This window comes from Hyperoodon ampullatus (genome assembly GCF_949752795.1).
Source record: "Hyperoodon ampullatus genome assembly, chromosome: 19".
NCBI lineage: Eukaryota > Metazoa > Chordata > Mammalia > Artiodactyla > Ziphiidae > Hyperoodon > Hyperoodon ampullatus.
Window position 1 is genome coordinate 13,859,101 of NC_136932.1, and position 21,462 is coordinate 13,880,562.

At 51.9% G+C, this 21,462-nt stretch overlaps 1 protein-coding gene across 1 annotated transcript in view; it reads left to right on the forward strand.

Annotated features, from left to right (window-relative positions):
* Positions 1-21,462, forward strand: part of CCDC57 (coiled-coil domain containing 57) — a gene marked incomplete at its 3' end in the record, with an annotated part of 91,379 nt that overhangs the window by 6,137 nt on the left and 63,780 nt on the right. Inside the window, exons 3-9 of the mRNA XM_079724793.1 lie at positions 4,127-4,228; positions 5,656-5,813; positions 5,978-6,052; positions 7,333-7,533; positions 14,404-14,562; positions 16,563-16,725; positions 17,125-17,259. Of these exons, the coding sequence (XP_079580919.1) occupies positions 4,127-4,228; positions 5,656-5,813; positions 5,978-6,052; positions 7,333-7,533; positions 14,404-14,562; positions 16,563-16,725; positions 17,125-17,259 (993 nt within the window). The remainder of the gene's footprint in view (positions 1-4,126; positions 4,229-5,655; positions 5,814-5,977; positions 6,053-7,332; positions 7,534-14,403; positions 14,563-16,562; positions 16,726-17,124; positions 17,260-21,462) is intronic.

Sequence of the window (21,462 nt, forward strand, 5' to 3'; positions counted from 1 at the left end):
GAGGGAGCCTGCGCCTTCCCGGGGAGGGCGGGGGCAGCAGCTGGGGAGCGGGTCTGCGGGAAACGCAGCCAGTGGGCCTACAGACTCAGAGAGGTTAGGCCTTGGGACACCAGGGGCCATGCACGTGCAGGTGGATGTCTGTATTTGGGGCCGCGAACCACCCCGCTCATGTGCAGATGGAGTGCCCAGCAGCCAGGAGCTCCTTCCCGAGGCAGAAGCTCAGCACAGTTTTCTTTACAGAAATTGAACTACCCATGGGGAGAAGGAAGGCCACTGTGTGGGCCCTGGTGTCTGCAGTGCAGATCTGACATTAGGGAAGCAGCGCCCTCAGTCGGCTCTGCGAAGATTCAACTTAATTGAGCTGTAATTTCCTACAGTCCATGCACCCATGTTAAGCATGCAGTTCAACAAGGTTTAACACAGGTACTTGAGTAACAACCAAGACAGAACTTTCCTGCCACCCAAAATTCCACGTGCTTCTTTGCAGTCAGGGAGCAGCACCCCTGGCACCGGCCCCACTGGCCTGCTTCCTGCCACTTGCAGCGAGATCTGTCTTTCGGAGAGTCCTGTGAGAATGGAGCCACGCACTGTTCCCTTTTTTGTCTGGCTTCTCTCTCAGCATGACGTGTCTGAGGCTCATAGTTGTCATGTAGTTGGCAGCTTGTTCCTTCTCGGTGCCAGTGCTGTGTTGTGTGGAGGTGCTAGTCTCTTTCCGTTCTCTGTCAACGCACATTTTGGACACTTGGGTCATTTCCAGTTTGGGTCCATTTCGAATGAGGCTGCTGTGAGCATTCTTGGCCGTCTTTGAATGGACACAGGCTACACAACCAGGAGTGCAATGTCTGTGATGTGTACTACGGCTGTGAGTAACTTTTTAAGAAACTGCCGAGCTGTCCTCCAAGGTGGTTGTAGCGTCACATTCCACCAGCAACAGATTAGAGTTCTAGTTGCTCCCCGTCCTTGCTGGCACTTAGTGTTGTCAGTCTTTTTCTCTTTAGCCAGTCTAGTGGCTGTGTAGTAGTGTCTTACTGTGGTTTTAATGTGCTTATCCCTGATGATCAAAGATTAAGCATCTTTTCACACGCTTACTGGCCATTCATATATCCTTTATGAAGTGTCTGTTCAGCTTTCTTGTACTTAAAAAAATTGGGTCATTTGTCTTTACATTACTGATATGTAAGAGTTATGCATATATATTCCAGAAACAAGTTCTTAGGTATATATATTTCAAATGTTTTCTTCCAGGACTTCCCCGGCAGTCCAGCGGTTGAGACTCCGCGCTTCCACTGCAGGGGGCATGGGTTTGATCTCTGGTCGGGGAACTAGGATCCTGCATGCCACGTGGTGTGGCCAAAAAAAAAAATTTTTTTTCTCCCATTCTGTGCCTTTCCTTTCCCTTTTTGTAACAGTCTCTTATGAATAGCAGGTGTTTTTTTGTTTTTTGGGCTTTTTTTTTGCGGTACGCGGGCCTCTCACTGTTGTGGCCTCTCCCGTTGCAGAGCACAGGCTCCGGATGCTCAGGCTCAGCGGCCGTGGCTCACGGGCCCAGCCACTCCGTGGCATGCGGGATCTTCCCGGACTGGGGCACGAACCCGTGTCCCCTGCATCGGCAGGCGGACTCTCAACCACTGCGCCACCAGGGAAACCCAGCAGGTGTTTTTAATTTCAACATCCCAGTGAACTTTTTATTGCCTCATTCCTGAGTAGGAGCATATAACTGAGGCAGGATTACAAGACAGAGAAATGCCAGCAACATAAGAAGAGGCCCAGACGAACAGGGAAAATGACCCTGGGTAGGACAGAGATGATTCCTGAGACAGTGATCCTAAAACCCACCGCCGTGTGATCAGCTCAGGTGTGAGGCAGAACGGTGGCCCGTGTGGCCCTGCCCGTGCTAGGCTTGCCCGGGCATGGTGATTGGTTGTCCGTGTTGGTCTAGCTGTCTGTGTGGGCAGCTCTGGTGCTGTGGCCTCCTGGGCCCCGCAGGCGGTGCCAGTGATCCTGCAACTCCTGTCAGCCCAGTCCTGGAGGATGGGCCGGGAGAGTAGCCACCTTCCTGCTCCCAGGGCAAGGGGCTGGCTATTTCCCTCCTTCCCATGAGGCTCTTCCTGTGTTGTTCCCCCAAGGTGAGAACTTGAGCCTCTTGGGAATGGGGTGGGGACAGAGCCAGCCACTCATCCCATTATATCTTCATTTTCAGTGTCTAAGGGCACATTGTGGAGGCTTCCTGAGATCAGTGCCCCCAGGGGTGTATTTTGCATCCATAACTCAGGATGCCAGGAGGAAGGGCCAATCATAACAAGAAAGAATTTTGACAATTGTAAGTATGTATAGAGCCTTCCCTGGCCATCCAGTGGTTAAGACTCCACACTTCCAATGAAGGGGCCCGGGGTTCAATCCCTAGTCAGGGAACTAGATCCCCCATGCCATGACTAAGAGCCCGTATGCAGCAACGGGGATCCCGCGTGCCTCAGCTAAGACCCAGGGCAGCCAAATAAATAAATAAATATTTCAAATTAAAAAAATAAAAGTATATATAAAGAAATTAATTCAGAAAATGGAAAAAAGACACAGAAAATCCAAAAGAGAATTTAAGAGACATGGAGGATAAATCCAGGATTCATCTAACAATACAAATTCCAGAAACATACAGCAGAGAACAAGAAGGTGTCAGATTACCAAGTAAACATCATAGCCACTTCTCAGGGTGGGGACTTCAGACTGAAAGGGCCCCCAGAGCCACGAGCAAAAGGGGTTTCAGAGGAACAAAGAGGGGATGCTGCAAACGTCCAGAAAACCTGTAGAGGCAGAGCCTGGCCCAAACTCCTCAACCTCAGCTTGGGACAGAAGACACGGGACAGGGTCTTCAGCGCTGTTGGGGGAAGAGGTGTAAGCCTGGGACCCTGGGGTGTGAGGGTGTGGATGCCTCTGGCTGGGTGACAGCGTCTCAGGAAGTTACTAGAGTGTAACTACTGAGCGAGCCCTGTGCAGCGTGGCTGTGTGTCGGGGCCGAGGGGTCAGCCTTTAGCTGCCTCTGTTTTCCTTTTGAGTTCAGAACATTGAGAACCAAGAGACGGAGTGGAGGAGGCTGCCAGGAGAATGGGGGCCTGAGCTGGGCGGGTCCCCAGGACTGGGTGGCCCCAGTCACAGGGCTGAGCTGGCAGCCTCACCTGGAAGCCGGTGACTCTGAGAGAGGTGAGGCAGGGAAACCGAGGGCAGCTCCTGCTCCAACCCCCTGGGAGAAGGCCGAGTGGGGCAGGGGATCGCGGGCCTCTCACCCTGATGGGAGCTCTTGAGGTGGGGAAGGAGGTCCCTTCCAGCAGGAGTAAACCAGGAGAGAGGAAGAGGGCATCCAGGAATACCGAGGACCGCCTGGGGAGCTGTGAGTCTCGGGCCTGGATGCTGGCTGTGAGGCAGCCCAGGGAGGGACCAGATGGGCATGGAGACTGAGGGCCCTGGAGGGACCACACCCCAGGAGAAGAAAGGGTCACATTATGGGGTGTGTCGTGGGAAGCGGACACCACTCAGGAAACAGGAGAGAACCAGACAGAGAAGGGGTGGGGAGAGAGACAGAGAATTGAAAACTCCGGGAGAAATGATGAGATGGGAACCATCATAACCGTTCGCTGTTGGGTGAGCCGTGAATCACTTTATTGTTGTAATAGTTTGTGGACTTTTGGGTTCAGCCCGTGGGTGAGGCTTACACAGCCGGGGGAGTGGAGCCGTGAGCCCCGTGTCGGGGGTGGGGGGTGGGGCTGCTCAGGAAGCCGGCAGGTAGCGCGGAGGGAAGGGTGGCGTGTCCTTTAGAGACATAGACGGAACCAACAACAAAACCGCTGGGAGGGGGGCTTCTGAGCTCATGGGCCTGGTGTCTCTCCTTGTGGGTCCACTAGCAGCTCTGTCTGTGCAGAGCAAAACCCCACAGGACCACAGGGGAGAGGGACAAACCCACGCCCACGGTGGGAACAAGAGCCCTCCGATGTCCTTCATGCAGTGTTACAGGTCCCAGTCCCACTCTTGACCTCGTCCTCCACTAGGTCCTCTGCGTCCCTCCTGCCCTCAGCGTGCCTGCGGGTCTCTGCTGGCCCCGCCGTGCTCTTTTCACCACCAGCTCTTTTTGTTCCAGGAGCTGCTCCAGGAGTTTGAATCTGAAATGCAAAAGCGGGAGCATGCGTTCCGCCTGCAGGCCGACAGCATGAGCAATGTGGTCCTAGCGCACGAGCTCAAGGTAGAGGGCGCCCTTGGACTGTGATCATTTCCTCAGCAGAAGTGAGAAGCCCCTTGTGAGTTAGGGTTCACATGAAGGCCTCCCGCTTTGTACATGGGCCTCGGTCTCTGCCACACAGAGTTGGGGGTGACATGCGGGTGACATGCTTACCACTGTGCCTGCCAGGGCCCCGGTCAGGAGTGACAGCCACTCTGCCCAGCCAGAGGAACGCTGGTGCCACCAGTCCAGGTCTAGTTACCTGACATTGAAGAAGTGCCTCCCCCAGGAGAAACCGACACCCCGCAAACTCTGTCCTTGGCCTGTGTACTCCCGTGACACCTTGGAATGGGCCTGTGAGGAGGTGCCACTCATCCCCCTATTTTCAGGAGGAGGCCTGTCTGCAGTTGGTGCTCCCAGCCATGGTGCTGGCTCCCCTCGGTGAACAGGACTTCTCTAAAGCACTGGCCCTGACATGGCCAGGGCACACATGAGGAGCACGCATGCCTGGCCTTTAGCACCGAGACTGGGAGCAGCCTGGAGGGGAGGGGGAGTTGTGCCGGGGACAAGGAAGCAGGGTTGATGCCTGGCCTGGCCCTGCTGCCCCAGCTGGTCACATCTGGGCAGCGTCCAGCCAGGTGTTAGTAGTAAGATCGACACCCTGCACTAGTGGTCGGCAAGGTCCCTCCTCTAGGCCGCCAGCCTCCCCACAGGGCTGCAGTCCAGTGGGCAGCACCAGGCCCTGCCTGACCCCTCTGCGGGAGTCTCCCTGACTTTCCGCTGGAGGAATGCACCCAGGGCCAGTAGGACCTTGAGGCTGGGGCTGCCTCACAGTGACACCCCGCCCCCCGCCCTGAGGCCACTTTGAGGACTTCTGAGCACCAGGGGAGAGAGGGCAGGCAGGACGTGCAGGGCCAACCTGTGCCTCACAGTGCAGTGGGCGCTCCTGTCAGAGGAGTGGGGGACAGGGGTGGGTGGGCAGGGCATGCCCCACTCCCGTCTCCAGCTGCCATGAGTCGGTTCTGGTCCCCTGAACACCTGCCCCTTGAGGGCATCACAGGTTATACACAGAACTGATTTGGGGGCAGCAGTACCATCACCTCTGCATTATAGTCGAGGAAGCTGAGGCCCAGAGAAGCTATTTAAAAATTGAGTGTGTGGCTGGGGTTTGAGTGGGGTCACTCAGCAGGGAGCCATGTTCTTACAGCCTCCATCTGGCTGTGTGATTCCAGTATGCAAATCATGCCCGAGTCGGGTCCTGGGGTACGACAGGGACTCACACGGGGCCCGTGCTCTCAAGGTTGTGGGAGCATGTGAGGAGACTCACTGTTTTATTGCTTCTCAAATTCCAGTTTTCCTTCTCTCCCAGTTCTGATAAAATGGTAAGGCTTACCTCTAACACCTCAGTTTGTTCCACTTATATCCTTATTTTGAATTCTTCTCTTTCAAAGATTAAACTGCTGAACAAAGAGCTCGTGGCCCTGAGAGAGGCCGGGGTGAAGGCTGCGGAGTCCTTGCAGAGCGCCGAGGCGGTGAATGCAGAGCTGGAGGATAGGCTGCAGCACAGAGACTGGGAACTCAGGGACCTGGCTGCTGTGAAGGATGCCCGGTGCGGAGTCTCCCCATCTCCTTGTGGGCGGATGTGGCCAATGCGCCTGATGTTTAGCATGGTCTGGACTCCAGCCTGGAGGCATCTGCCTGTTCTGGCTTATTCCAGGCCGGCTTTGCTGTAGCCCCTTACCTGCTTTTTCCACTAATATTTGATTCTTTCAGGATAAAAGACTTAGAGGGTAAACTTCACTCTGTGCAGCTCACCAAGAAAAAAGAAGAGGAGACGTTTAGGAGGAAGTGAGTGTTTCTGGCTCCAGTGTCCCAGCCCTTCTGTGGGACAGTTAGCTGGGTCAGGCCTGCTCTTCCAGGGTCTCCCCTCACTTTTCAGTTCAAATTAGTATATTTGTGTGTGTTTGGAGGAATATCATCAAAACACTGAGAATTACAGAACACGCCTTGTAAAATGAATTGCTGAAAGCCGTCCAGATTGACACTTAGAGCCAATATACTTGACCCGTTGAAACAAGTCTTGGGAGCAGGGTGCACACAGATGCTCTGTGTCCTCACACACTGCGTGACCCCGCAGAGTCATGTGCAGCCCAGGTGGCGTTATTTACGGAGCCAAGGTGACAAGAAACCTGTGTTCCTTGGTTCCTTGGTGTGGGCTGGGGTGTCCATGCCCTGGAGTCTTGGTGTTTGCCTTTTGAAAGTAACTAACCAATGGTCACAGAATAATGCAGTTCAGAAATAACTCCCTCCCTTCACTAGCTGTCATGATCAAACTTCTGTTGTGATTTGGTGAAAAAAAAAGGTATATCCTGCCAGAAACTAATGGGTACAGCAACTGGCATGAGTATAGTTTTTTGCTTCTAGAAGGTGGAAAATACTGAACAGTTTGCAAGGTGAGTAAGATGAAGATTGATTGTAATTGGAATGAAAAGTACAGCATGCGACTCAATTAAATAAGGCTTAACCATCTCATTGAACAATGCTGATGGAATCTGAAAGAAATCATGTAGAATTGCATTTTTTAGGTCTTTTTACTCTTCATTGAAACCAAATAGAATAAAAGCATAAAACATCATGGACATCATGTCAGCTATCAGGGACACCCAACAGTGTATTTTCGAGACGAATGTTCTGTTGACAGAGTTCCAGTAGGTTTGGCATCTCTAGCGAAGACAGACCTGCAGCCTGCGTCCCGCGGCCCCCAGTTCTGGGAAGCCTCAGATTCCGGGTCGAAAGCAGCCCAGCAAATGGGGTAGCTGCGAGGCGAGGGCAGTTTACACCTGCCTTCTGCTTCCCGAGTCGGTACGGGTTCTGCTGGTGGCCCTTCACTGAAGCACATGTTCTGGGGTCTTTCTCCCATGGACTGTGAGCTCGGGAGGGCCGGGGCCCGGCGTCTGAGAATCTCTCAGTCAGTGTTTTCGTGTGAGGAGTGAGGAGAAGAGAGAAGCGGGCAGAAGGGCCCTTCAGGAGGGCACGCGTGCAGCACTCCTGCAGAATGAGGAAGGTTCTAGGCTCAGGGGTCCTGAGCAGGGCCTATGTGAGCCATTGGGGACCTCACTGTGTTTCAGGCATGAGGAGCTGGACCGTCTGGCCAGGGAGAGGGACACGGTGCTGATGGCAGCGAAGAGCGCCCATGTGGAGCAGCTGCAGGCGGTAGAGGCCAGGGCCCTGGAGCTGCAGGTGCACTGCGAGAACCTCGAGGTGCAGCTCCGCAGGGCTGAGTGGAGGCAGGTGGACACCACCAAGGAGAAGGATGCCACCATTGACAAGTGAGCTGCGACTGAGGGCCTGGCTGCCTAGTTAACCTGTTGCAGATGAAGGGAAGTGGGCACAGGCTGTTGGGAGTCACTCCTGCAGCTCCCGTCACTGTTGTTGTTGTTGTTGTTTTAATTTTATTTATCTATTTATGGCTGCGTTGGGTCTTTGTTGCTGCGCGCAGTCTTTCTCTAGTTGTGGCAAGCGGGGGCTACTCTTCGTTGCGGTGCTCAGGCTTCTCATTGCAGTGGCTTCTCTTGTTGCAGAGCACGGGCTCTAGGGCGCGCGGGCTTCAGTAGTGTTGGCTTGCAGGCTCAGTAGTTGTGGCTCGTGGGCTCTAGAGCGCAGGCTCAGTAGTTGTGGCACACGGGCTTAGTTGCTCCGTGGCATGTGGGATCTTCGCATACCAGGGCTCGAACCCATGTCCCCTGCATTGACAGGCGGATTCTTAACCACTGCACCACCAGGGAAGCCCCCCTGTCACTGTTTTTAACCATTCTCTTTTTTCATTTTCTTTTATTGGGAAGTATGTGGTTAGTATGTGTGGATGTATGTATGAATGTATGCATTTATTTATTTGTGGTAAATACACGTAGCATAAAATTTACCATCTTAGCCATTTTTAAGTTCAGTGGCATTAAGTACATTCACAGTTGTGCAACCATCACCCCATTCGTCTCCAGAACTCTTTTCTCTGTAAAACTAAAACTGCCCATTAAACAGTAACTCCCCATCCCCCTTTCCCAGTCCCTGGCACCCACCATCCTAGCTTCTGTCTCTGTGAATTTGACTATCCTAAGGACCTCACATGAGTGGAATCCTACAGTGTCTGTCCTTCTGTGACTGGCTTATTCCACTCAGTGTGATGGCTTCAGGGTTCATCCATGTTGTAGCGGGTGTCAGAATTTCCTTCCTTTTTAAGGCTGAATAACGTTGCATTGTTTGTGTAGAACTACATTTTGTTTATCAGTTCATCTGCTGATGGCCATTTTGGTCGTTTCCACCTTTTGGCTGCTGTGACTAGTGCTACTATGACTGTGGGTGAGCAAATATCTGCTCAAGTCTCTTCTCAGTTCTGTTGGGTATGTACGCAGAAGTGGAGTTGTAGATCATATGGTAACTCTATGTTTAACTTTCTGGGGAACTGCCAAACTGTTTTCCACAGTGGATGCACCATTTTTCACAAAGGTTCCAATTTCTCCATAAACTAGTTTCTTTTTATTTTTTTTAAATCAAAAACCATTCTTTACAATTATTTTTTATTTTTTTGGCCGCACTGTGCAGCTTGCAGAATCAGTTCCCCAACCAGAGATTGAACCCAGGCCCTCGGCAGTGAAAGCACAGAGTCCTAACCACTGGACTGCAGGGAATTCCCAACTAGTTTCTTTTTCTTTTTTTTTTTTCTTTTTGCGGTACGCGGGCCTCTCACTGTTGTGGCCTCTCCCCTTGCGGAGCACAGGCTCTGGACATGCAGGCTCAGCGGCCGTGGCTCACGGGCCCAGCCGCTCTGCGACATGTGGGATCTTCCCGGACCGGGGTGTGAACCCGTGTCCCCTGCATCGGCAGGCGGACTCTCAACCACTGAGCCACCAGGGAAGCCCCAACTAGTTTCTTTTTAAACCCAGTTTTCTTTTTCGGCATCGTAACCAGGCCATGACATGTAAGCCATTCTGTCCCACTGTGCCTGGTGTCTGCAAAGGACCACTGTAACTGGAGTCATAATTGAACTCAGCCTTTTGGCGGCCAGTAAGGAAGTGATCTTTAGAGAAGCTGTGTTTACAGAAGACAATTAAGACAAATAAGTCATTTGTAGAGCCTACTGTTTAGCAACTGGCTTTTCTCCTTTGTTTGGAAAATATTTCTGTCTCTTTTTTTTACAGAGAATTCCCTGCCAAGTTATATTTCTACTTACGGGGAAAATGGCTCTTAAACTATAAAATACCAGGAAGTTAAAGTTTATTCAGGACAGCTTCCTTAGAATCACACGTTTTATTGTTTGATCTGTTAAACGCAGGCAGCAGTAGCTGGAGGGGTGAGGCAGCTCAGTCTGATGGGCGTGTGTTTCCCCAGCCACTCCTCCATTTGGACAGGCTCTCCCTGGGCCCTTCTCACAGATGGCGACTCAGATCCCAATATCCGGGTGCACAGAGCTTCCTGCGGGCAGGCCTCCTTCCTCTGCTCTCACCTCTTGTCATGTCCACCCTTGCGTCCCTTCCTGTTCTTCCGTGGGACCAGTCAAGTGGCCATGACAAGCAGCATCATTGGGTTCCCAGGAGAAGTCTTAGTGTCTGTATCAGTGTCTTTTCATACCCAGACATACTCTTTACAAATCAGCAGCAAAACGGCCCATACTGTGAGCTTGCTGTCTCTTTGGGCCTATTTATGATAGTTTTCCTGAGACCATTGGTTTGTGGATGGCGGAGTAGAGAAATGATGACCTGAGACAGTGTTGTGAGAACCGTGTGTGTCTGTGCAGGTATATAACCTATCACATGGAATATGATGGGGCCACATGGCACTTTAACCTCCTAGTACCCAGAGGTAAGATGCAAAAAGAAATAGGTGAAATTAAGTCCAGGGGACTTCCCTGGTGGTCCAGTGGTTGAGATTCCACCCTCCCAATGATCGGGTTCAATTCCTGGTCAGGGAACTAGATCCCACATACTGCAACTAAGAGTTCACATGATGCAACTAAAGATCCTGCGTGCTGCAACTAAAAAGATCCCGCATGCTACAGCTAAGACCCGGCACAGCCAAATAAATAAATAAATATTTTAAGAAAGAAAAAGAAAAAAAAAGAAATTAACTCCAATAACATTATATCTAACCCAGTATACAGTAAGTCCCCTACATATGGATGAGTTCCATTCCGAGTACACGTTCCTAAGTCCAATTTGTTCATGAGTTCAACAAAGTTAGCCTAGGTACCCAACTAACACAATAGGCTATATAGTATTGTACTGTAACGGGTTTATAATAACTTTTCATACATATAATACATAAAAAACAAGCAAACACAAAAAATAAAACATTTTTAATCTTACAGCCCAGTACCTTGAAAAGTACAGTAGTACAGTACAACAGCTGGCATACAGGGGCTGGCATCAAGTGAATAGGCAAGAAGAGTTACTGACTGGAGGAGGGAGATGAGGTGGGAGGTGGTAGAGCTGAAGGATCATCAGCAATTGGAGACGGAGGGCAAGCTGCAATTTCATCCACACCTGACCTTAATGGCACAGGTTCTGGTTCCTTGCTGGATTCAATTCTATCTACCCTCTTAAAGAAATGATCCAGTGATGTCTGGGTAGTAGCTCTTATTTTCTCATCATAGATGACACAGTAGCACTGGATTGCATTCTGAACGGCTGCTGCAACCTTCGTATACCATTCTGCGTTTGGGTCCTGGGCCTCAAATACTAACAGTGCCTCCTCAGATAAAGAAAATCCCTTGCCATTTCCTGCGTCGTGAATCTCTTCAGTTCTTCAGTTACTTCTTCATCTTCGTGTCTCTCTTCGTCCTTTCTCTGGGTCTCCAATTCCATCAGGTCTTCATTAGTAAGCTCCACATTCACATCTTTGAAACTTCACAACTTGAAGGTTCATATGTAGGGGACTTACTTTAACCAAAGTGCCATCTTGTTGCATATCATTAATAAGTAATCAATATAAAGTTATTAATGAAGAAGGATGACTAAACTTGCCTGAAAAAAATATTATTGAGATATCTTGCATTTTTTGGTGCTAAGTTTTGAAGGCACATCTCAATTCAGATTGGCCACATGCCTGGGAGCCCCATGTGGCCCATGGCCCAGTGCTGGACAGCGCTGGTCCAAATGCTGGTCAGAGGCCAGGACTCAGTGAGGGCGAGCTCTTTGCTCTCCAGAACACAGGCCTGCTTGTGCTGGCTTGGTCTTGGCCAAGTGGAGCAGGAACCAGGGTCCCATTCATGGACACATGCAAAGCCCCTGCTGTGTGCAGATCATCTCGTGGGAATTCGTTAGAATTAAAAATATGGTTCTCGAGCTCCAGCACCTTCTCTTATAGTTGGGGAAGCCCAACACACATGGAATCACGAGGGATCAGATCAGGGACTCTATTGGGAAGCTCAGAATGGATGTCCTGCTTGCTGTGTGAGGCCTGGGCCGTCGACTTCCCAGGGCCGCCAGCTGCACCCCTTTCCCACCCGGAAAATCAGATAAGGTCCAGTTACAAAGCACCTCCCGGCCGATGTCCTTCGGCCTCGGAGCAGAGTTGCCAATGAGTAGGTCGAGGGGAAGGAGTGCTTTGGAATTCCAGGGCAGGCCAGGCATCTCGTGTCCTTTCGTCTTCCAGCGACACACAGATCGGAGGAGAGCCTTTCGTTTCCCTCTGTCACGTCAGACATGGGGCATTCAAGGCTCCAGGGCTAAGTGTCTAGTGGGGCACAGCCAGGGTGAAGCCCGGATGCTGTGAGCAACCAGCCCGCCCGCACACACTTCCCCGCGTGGACTTGGCTCCAGGTCGGTGCCTGGGGTGGGGGCCAGCTTTGTCACGGGTTCCTGGGCCCCCACCTGCTACTTTCTCACCCCGACAACTACATGGGAGCAGAACAGGTGCCGCCCCAGAGAGAGGGCGCTGGGCAGACCCGGAGGGGAGCAGCTCCAGCCCCCATTCTGACACCAGCACTGTGTCTTAGCTGGACAAGTTCTGCAGTTTCCAACTTTTTGTGGCCCCTTGTGATATTAGGACGAGCTATTTTATTTTAGGTAAGAGTCAGTATGACTCTGGACATATTGTGCTAGAAGTAATTTGTTTAAATTATGTGGGCTTCCCTGGTGGCGCAGTGGTTAAGAATCCGCCTGCCAATGCAGGGGACACGGGTTCGAGCCCTGGTCTGGGAAGATCCCACATGCCAAGGGGCAACTAAGCCCGTGAGCCACAACTACTGAGCCCATGTGCTGCATCTACTGAAGCCCACACGCTCCGCAACAAGAGAAGCCACTGCAATGAGAAGCCTGCACACTGCAATGAAGAGTAGCCCCCGCTCGCCACAACTAGAGAAAGCCCACACGCAGCAATGAAGACCCAACACAGCCAAAAATAAGAAATACATTAAAATAAATAAATTTTTTAAAAAACTTTAAAAAAATTTTATTAAGAAAAATGACCAAAAAAAAACAAAAAAGAAAAATGACCTTTTCCCATAGCGAAGACTAATGCTGGAAATTTCATACTTGAAATGTCTTAATCCTTTGAAGACGTGACACTTTTATTACATGATGTTTCCAGGCAGGTTCAAAGAGGGCGCATTTTCCTAAGTTAACAATAGAGCTGAAGAATCCTGATGCTTTACTGAGCAGCATGGCTTTCTTCTGGGCTGTGAGGTTTTGTACATTTTCCCATAGTCATTCCCCTTCTTCATTCCCACCTTGGTCTTTAAAGCGTTTTCCCAAATGGGTTTCGCTGCAGTCTTTTGTGAAAAGAGAACTCTGCTACTCAGAATGATAATAATCCTGGCTCGACCGCAAGCCATCCCCTGCCTGCTGCAGCGGGGTCGGCCTGTGAGCAGAGAGCCCCACCCTGCCACCGCATGTCTGTGCCAGGCGTTGCTAGGGCGCTGGGGTGCCCGAGAGAATGGAGAGCACAGGGCTCCTCAGGCAGGGACTCGGGCCTGGGGGTCACAGGCAGGATGGTTCAGGCGGTAATGCAAGCGATGGGGAGCGGCAGACGAAGCTTTGCTGGCTTCCCCGCCACTCACCACCTGCTGTGCGGCCCGGTTCCTAACAGGCCAGGGTAACCAGCACAGCAGGGACTTCTCTGGTGGCTCAGTAGCTAAGACTGTGCTCCCAGTGCAGGGGGCCCAGGTTCAATCCCTGGTCAGGGAACTAGATCCCACATGCACGCCCCAACTAAGAGTTCACGTGCCACAACTAAGGAGCCCATGAGCCGCAACTAAGACCTGGCGCAACCAAATAAATAAAAATAAATATATTTTTTTAATTATTAAAAAAAAAAACCCAGCACACCAGCCTTGGCGTTTAGACCTGTTTAAGCTGAAATGTTTAAAGAAGCTTCCCACGAGGGAACCTGCTCCCTTCTCCTTCCCATCTCTGCCCATGTTTGGATGGAGCTTTGTCTGAGGCTCAGGGCAGCGGCACTCGGGACTTTGATCCAAGGCCTTATCGGCTGACAGCCATTTGCCTTCCCACGGCTCATCCACCTCTGCACCACACTCCGTGGCCCACCTGTGGGCCTGTGGCTCTGGGCAGTGGCCAGTCAGTGCTCACAGCATTTACCCCATAGCATGCTGAGTGCAGATTAGGAGGGAAACAGGCCAGGGCTGCAAATAGGGTGACCACCCTGAGAGCTTTGTGTGGTTAATATCATGGCTACTCTAGTCAATATCTTTAGGTGTTTTTCCTAAAGTTTTTCTTCTTGGGAGATTTATCACATTTTTGGTGATTCTACCAAGGAATGTAAAGGGTTTCTGTAGAACCTTATCTTGCTGTTCAATTTAGAGATATGTGTTGAATGTCTCTATGTGGAAGGGCTGTGCCGGTCATGGCAAGGGGTGCCCAGGTGAGTCAGATGGCACTGGTTCAAAACCATTGGCTCCGAGAGACATGCCCTGGCACACATTTCCCCGCGCACCTGGCGTGGCCTTGGCATTCTGCAGGTGTTAGTCAATGCTTGGGTTGGTGGGAGGGATGGGTGTATATTTCTTCTTGGGTAGGACCATTTCTTAATCTAGGCAAGGAAGTCTCTGCCCTGATGAGTGTGAAAGAGACCCTGATCTGTAGCATTTCCTTTGAGGGCTGCGTGCATGTGTGTGTGTGTATTTGTTGTAAAAGAGAGCTCGAGTGAGAACCACGCCCACATTCACGTAGCTTCCCTTCTTTGTTTAGACTTCGGGAAGATGCATCAGCTCTAAGATCCGGCTGGGATGCCCAGATTGCTCAACATTCCAAGGAGATGATCTCCAAAGACCTTCAGGTTCAGTCGCTGCAGGAAGAAGAGTTGAAGCTGAAGGCACAGCTGGCCAGATGCCAGCAGGACATTGGAAGGTACCATGTCGTGGGGGAAAGGGATGAGGATGGGGCGGCGGGGTGGGTGGTCAGAGGAGGCCTTTCCCACAGAGCGCGGTTCTCGGTCTGCACCAGGGCTATAAAGGTGTGTGTGCCATTCGGTCCTGTGTCAGGAATCACCTCTGAGGTCTTTTGTCTGACTGTTAGTGTCTTTTCCTATCAGTGGAATGAGCACTTGGCTAAAGATAATATTCTCTTTCTTGAGAAATCATTGAAATATAATACATGTACCAATTTTAACTGTACAATTGATGAATCTCGATAAATATGTACATAAATATGCAGTATAACCACTACTACAGTCAGGATATAAAACCCTTCCATTGCCCGAAGTCCCCTCACACTTTGGCACCTGCCGGGATGCTTTCTGTCACTGTGGGTTTCTCTTGATCTGGAATTTCATCTGCGTGGAATCCTACTGTTTGTAGTCTTTTGTGTCTGGTTTCTTTGGATATTGATTTGGATATTCAGGTTTTCTATTTTGTGTGTGTGTGTCGCTTTTGGTAATTTGTATCTTTCAATGAGTTTGTCCATTTCATCTAATTGTTGACTTTATTGGCATAAAATTGTTTATAGTATTTCTTTATTGTCCCTCTAATATGTGTAAAATCTGTAGCAGTGTCCTCTCTCCTTCTTTATACTGGTGACTTGTATTGTCTCTTTTTTTCTCCATCAGTCTAGCTAGAGATTTATCCATTCTACACATGTTTCCAAAGAGCCAGCGTTTGGTTTCATTGATTTTTCTCAATTGTTTTTCTGTTTTCAGTTTCACTGATACCTGCTCTTATCCTTATTATTGTCTTTCTTCTGTTTCCTTTGCTTTAATTTGATGTTCTTTTGATAGCCTCTAAGGCTTTCCCAACAAGGTCTCATCTGCCAGGAAGGCTGGTGGGTTTTTTATTTCAGACATTTCACTTTTCATTTCTCTCCTCATTGTGTGTGTGGTTGCCTTTAATCTCTGAACATATTTACAGTAGCTGTTTTAAAGTATTTTTCTGCTAATTACATCACCTCTGTTGAGGGTCTGTTTCTGTGGCAGCCAGGTCCCCCAAGTAAGTGGGTCTCACTCGGCTGGAATCAAGGTGTCGGCCGGGCTGCCCTCTCTTCTGAGGCTCGGGCTCCCCTTACCAGCTCATCTAGGTTGTCGGCGGAGGTCAGTTCCAGCGGCTGTGGGTCTGATGTCTCTGTTTCCTTGCCGGCTGTCAGCCGGGGTTGTCCCGGCCACGTGGTCCTCTCAGCACAGCCAGCAGGAGAATCTCCCTGCAGTGGGCAGGACGGAGCCTTACTCGGTGTCCCCTGTAGAAGGTGTTACCATCCCGCCCCGGTCACAGCCCTGCCCACCGGGGGAGAGGCCTTCCAGCGATCTTCACCCTGCGTTGCTCTGTGTGGCTGACGAGAAACCTCGTGCAGGTCCGGTTCACGCCCCCATGCACTGTTCTTCCATCCCAGCCGGCGGTCTGTACCTTCCCCATGGCGTCTGAAGCCCCTCCTGTCCAGCACTCGGAAGCTTTCAGGCAGAAGGCGCACATCCCTCTCCAGCCATGGTGGATTTCCTCCTATTTCTGTGGTTATGTCCTCCTTCCATTCTGATTTCTCCCAACCCCCTGGTAGATGGACGCTGGGCTTCTGAGTTCTGTTTGGCCTTTCAGCGCACTGTTGACTCTCCAGCTCTGTCTGCTCTGCCGTGAACCCTCTCGCGTTTCTCTAGTGCAGCCATTGTCTCGTTTGTCTGAGTTTGCTGGCTTTCCTTCTGTCTCCTCTTACTGAGTTTGACCTCCTCTCCCACAGTGCTGGGTTTCTCGGTATCGGGAGACCCGGCCGCCTGCTCCTCTCTGAACCTGGGCCTGTGCGAAGGTGTAAGCCAAGCCCGTGAACACGGCCGGCCTGGGGGCCCAGGAGGGGTGCCTCCCACCCCAGCTACGTCACAGCCCAAAGGGACCTCAGGAAAACGTTCAAGCTGGTGGTTTTCACCCCCGCAGGTACAAACAGCAGCTGTCTCTGGCAGTAGAGAGGGAGCAGAGCCTGGAGCGTGACAAGGTGCAGCTGGAGCTGGACTGGCAGCGCCGCTGCGAGGGTGTCGAGCGGGAGCAGTACCGGCGGGCTGAGGACTTGATTCAGGGCCTGACCGCGGCCAGAGACCAGGTCTCTGCTCCCCAGGGCTGTCCGACTTCTTTCTGCAGAAGGAAGGGCTGGGAACGTCCACTGAGGTGCCTGGAGCCCGGCGCGGGCCCTCACCAAGTTATCCTTTGCGTTTGAAAACACTCAGCCTCACTGAGCAGTTTGATTTATAACAACAGGACTTAAAGTGATAAGATGAGTCCCTGCCCATAGCCTTTCTCTAACGGCCGGTGCAGCTGCCTCTGGAGCTGGATCAGCGCTTGCTGTGCTCTGCCGGCTCTGATGGCCACGTATTTCCTGGGGTTTCTCACCCGAGTGTCTGCCGTCTGCTTCTCAGCAGGATGGGGAGCTGGTCTGGACCCTGAAGGTGGCACTGCTTCCTTGTAATCCTCCCAGGATGAACTGAGTCTGTGTTTTCCCCAGGTTGCTGCCAAGCTGCAGGAGACAGAGCGGGTGCTGTGTGGCCAGGAGGTGGTGCTGAAGGCCATGACCCGAGAGAGAGACCAGGCTGTGCAGGCGCTGCGGACACGCGGGCTCCACCCTGAGGAGGAGGCGCAGGTGAGGGGCCACCCCCTGCTGAGCCTCCCCACGGCTCTTCCTCCCAAGCCTCTTGGAGACACCCACTCCCCCAGCTAGAGGGAAAATATGCCAAATAGAACCAGCACTGGAGGCAGGTCTTTTCAGCCCTATTTCTTTTAAAATGACTGTTTGCACAAACAAGGGTGAGGCTGAGCCTCAACCAGTTAATGGGAGTCTACACTCAATCTTTGTATCTTCAGCATCTGAAATATCAAAAAACCCCAAATTCAGATATTGCATCGTGGCAGACAGTAACACAAAGAACCAAGAGGTTGAAGCTTTATCCCAAAACACACTTCTTCACACGTGGTGAGTAAGCCATGCAACATGCGACGATGGCCGTCCCTCTCATAAAGCACGGACTTCCTTACTGCTTTGCACTGACCAGAGCCTGATACTGACTATGGGATGCCTGCGGGTTGAATGGTGGCCCCAAAAGACATGTTCTGGTCTCAGTGCCTCAGGATGGGACCTTCCTTGGAAATAGAGTCTTTATGAATGGACTTAGTTAAGATGACATCACATGGGAGCAGGGTGGGCCTAACCCAATAGGACTGGTGTCCTTAGAAAAGAACACACGTGAAGACGGACACAGGAGGAAGACCACGTGACGACAGAGGCAGAGAGCGGAGCCTTGCGTCTGCGGGCTGAGGGGTGCCAAGGACTAGCACCAGTAAAACCTGAAGCCAGAAGTGGCAGGATTTGACTGAGTTGCAGAGAGGGCATTTGCTTCCACTGAGGGGGACCCTTGGCGCATGCCTAGACTTTGGCATTACAGTGAACACAGCCCATGTCTTGCCTTGCCTCTTGCCTTGTCCCCCGTCCATCCAGGGCTCCAGAGGGAAGCCCTGTCACCGGGCTGCTAGGAAATCTGGGCAACCCACAAGGAGAAGTGCCTTCCAGAGCTGCACCAGCAGAGCTTAGCCCGAGCCTGTCTCAGACATGACCTTCCTGGTTCAATGGCCCATTGTTTCAGTAGTCTGATCTTTGTCCATTTGTGGAAAGTCACTTACCCGGTCGTCCAGGATAATGGGGCCACTGAAATCCTAAGGATGTTTCCAGGGGTGCTGGCCTCTTGCCACCTGTCCAGCTGTCCACCTGCAGAGGGAGGATGGATGTGGCACAAGCTGCGTCTCCAGGTGTCCACCCTACCCTGCTTGTGCCTATGTGCGCTCAGCCAGACTGTCGGGAGTGCAGGTTGTAGCTCATGTGTCCTTGCTGGGAGGATTCGTGCTCACTGCGGGTGGAAGGTGGCCCTGGGGCCTCACTGCGACCTCTGTGGCTGGCCCTTGCAGTTGGTGCTGGGTTGACCTAGCGTTCACCTGGTGGAGGTGGGCTCCTGCCAGCCATGCTATGTGGGCAGTGACTGTCCTCTCTGCACAGGTGACTGCGCAGCCTCCAATCTGGCCACCCTCAGAAACCTCAGGAGCTTCCGAAACACACCCCTCTGAGTCCCAGCAGGACCTACTAGGCCCGGTGCATTAGGGGTTGAGCTCTGAAAGGCAAATCTGTTAACAAGCCCTTGGGGAGATTCACCATCAGCCAGTGGTCAGGTTTGGGAGCACCGGTGTTCCCAGGAGGAGAGGTGCGGCCGACCCCAGCCTCCAGAGTCACCTGTGGTCCTGGGGGCTCACAGCAGGTGGTCTCTGCATGGGTGCCTTCCCTAGGACACATAGAGAAAACAAATGCCTTTTTTTTATCAATGAGCCCCCACCCCAATTTTTCTTTGTTGTATTTCCCCCCCAGGCTGGCAATTAAAAGAAGACATTTGTCTCCAAGCACCAGCTCGGCTGGTCAGGGAGGCCTCTCATGGCTGGTTGCCTTGTTAAGTAAACAGGGGCTTTAGAAATGGTCTAGGGGTCAGAAACAAGTGCCCCGCCCATCCCGTGCTAAGTGGGGAGATGCACACCTTTGTCCTGTACGGAGGGGCCCAGCCATGGGACCCCAGAGACAAGGCAAGTGAGGCGCGGCAGAGCAGCATCCCAGGCACCTGCGAATGTGAGCTGGCGTGGCGGTCTTGACAGAGATGTGGCTTCCAAGCCAGGACCCAGGGTGGGGCAGAATGCTGCACAAGTTCCTGGCTGACCCAATGGAATGAAGTTTTTTGAATCCTGCAGATAATAGCAAAACACCTGTGCTCCCCCCAGAGGGCCTTAATCCTGGGAACAGGTTAAGGATGTGACCACCTGGTAAAGCGGCAGGTGTGGGCGGGCAGCAGTTGGTGCTGAGTTCTGCAGGGGTGAGCCCTTGGCAAACACTAAGGTAGGAGCAGTGAGGGAATCTGTCATACACTGAAGTCAGAAATAGAGGCCTCCAGGGAGCAAGACACTGTGCTTCCTGGGGAGTGATGAGCCCATCACAGATTCCACTGTTCAGATGGAACCAGCTCTAGGCTTTGGCCACATCTTCTCCCTCACTTGGTACAAGTTCCGAGCACGGAGCCTCAGCAGAGCCATGGTGATCACCCCACGGAGACCAAGGCACCACTGTCGGGCAGGCACTACCAGAGCAGAGACGCAGCCACGACCGCAGGGACAGGATTCGCCTTGCAACTGGGCTGCACTGCGGCTTTGAGGTGGATCCTGTTGTTCAGGACAAGGAAGCTGAGGACCTGAGAGGAGTGGTCCCTGCCCCACAGGTGGCAGAGGGAGAACGTGAGGAGCACCAGCCAGCTGCACACTCACGGCCCCGACCACACTGCTGTCTGCCTGAGTGGGAGCAGCCTGAGGCTCTGCCACTTAGAAGGTGGGAAATGTCCCAGTGGGCACAGAGAGGGAGGTCGGGTGTTTGCAGCAGGAGCAGTGGGGCCAGAGCAGTGGCTGGAAGGAGACAGAGCAGGTGCATAGCGGAGCCAGTGGTGGCTTGAAAAGCTGGGAACTGTGAGTAACAGAAGAAATAGCTTCATTCTGAAAGTAAAAGTAATATGTGGCCACTGCAGAAATTTTACAATTTTAGTTCAGCACAGTGTTCTCTGGAGTCAAGTGGGCCCAAGGTTCACCCCAGCTCAACTCCTCCTTGGCCGAACCTCTTGGGTCCCCCGTGGTGCCTTAGTGGGAAGTTGGTGACAGCGTGTGTCATGTGCTTGCTCAATGCCAGGGCTGAGTGTCGTGGCCGGGTCAAACCCGTGGAGGCCATGTGCGTGTCTGTCATCAGCATGTGGCTGTGTGTGGTCAGGTGGACCCCGAGAGCTCACGTCTCTGTTTCCTCATCTGTGTGAGGGGTACCCCTGGGAAGGCTTGGCCCACTGCGGGTGGATGTGAGCTCTGCAGATGTGAGCCGGCATCGCTTGGAACAGAGAAGAAAACGACGCTCAGATGTTTTAGTGTATTTCCTTCCAGCCACCTGTATCTCCATATCTCATGTATGTTCCTATGCCCATACTGGGTTCATATAGCTCAGGTCATGCTATATAACATTAATTCTTTTTTAAAGTTTCCATAAATATTTCTCACATCATTAAAATTCTTTAAAAATGCAGGACTTCCCTGGTGGTGCAGTAGTTAAGAATCTGTCTGCCAATGCAGGGGACATGGGTTTGAGCCCTGATCCGGGAAGATCCCACATGTCACGCAGCAGCTAAGCCTGTGCGCCACAACTACTGAACCTGCATTCTAGAGTCGTGAGCTGCAACTACTGAGCCCACGCACCACAACTACTGAAGCCTGCACGCTTAGAGCCCACGCACCACAGCTTCTGAAGCCCGCGTGCTCTAGGGCCTGTGTGCTGCAACTACTGAGCCCACGTGCTGCAGCTACTGAAGCCCACAACCCTAGAGCTCATGCTCTACAACAAGAGAAGCCACTGCAATGAGAAGCCCACACACCACGACAAAGAGTAGCCGCCACTCGCCACAACTATAGGAAGCCTGCATGCAGCAGCAAAGACCCAACGCAGCCAGAAAGAATAAATAAAAAATAAAATTCTTTAAAAATGCAACTTAAATGGTTTTGTACTTTATTGTATGACCATGCCATGGTTTACTTCATCATTCTCTCACTAATGGCCATTGGGATCATTTGCACAGATTCTTGTAATGCTGCATGGGCATGTTTGTGCATCTCTGAACTTGTTAGAAGCTCACGTTGTGTTCACGTAGTCTTGTTCTTTCTCAGCAGGACTGGTCAAAGGTCCTCGCGAGCCCAGCTGGTTTGCTTTGCTGGTAAGCAGGATCCAGCAACCAGT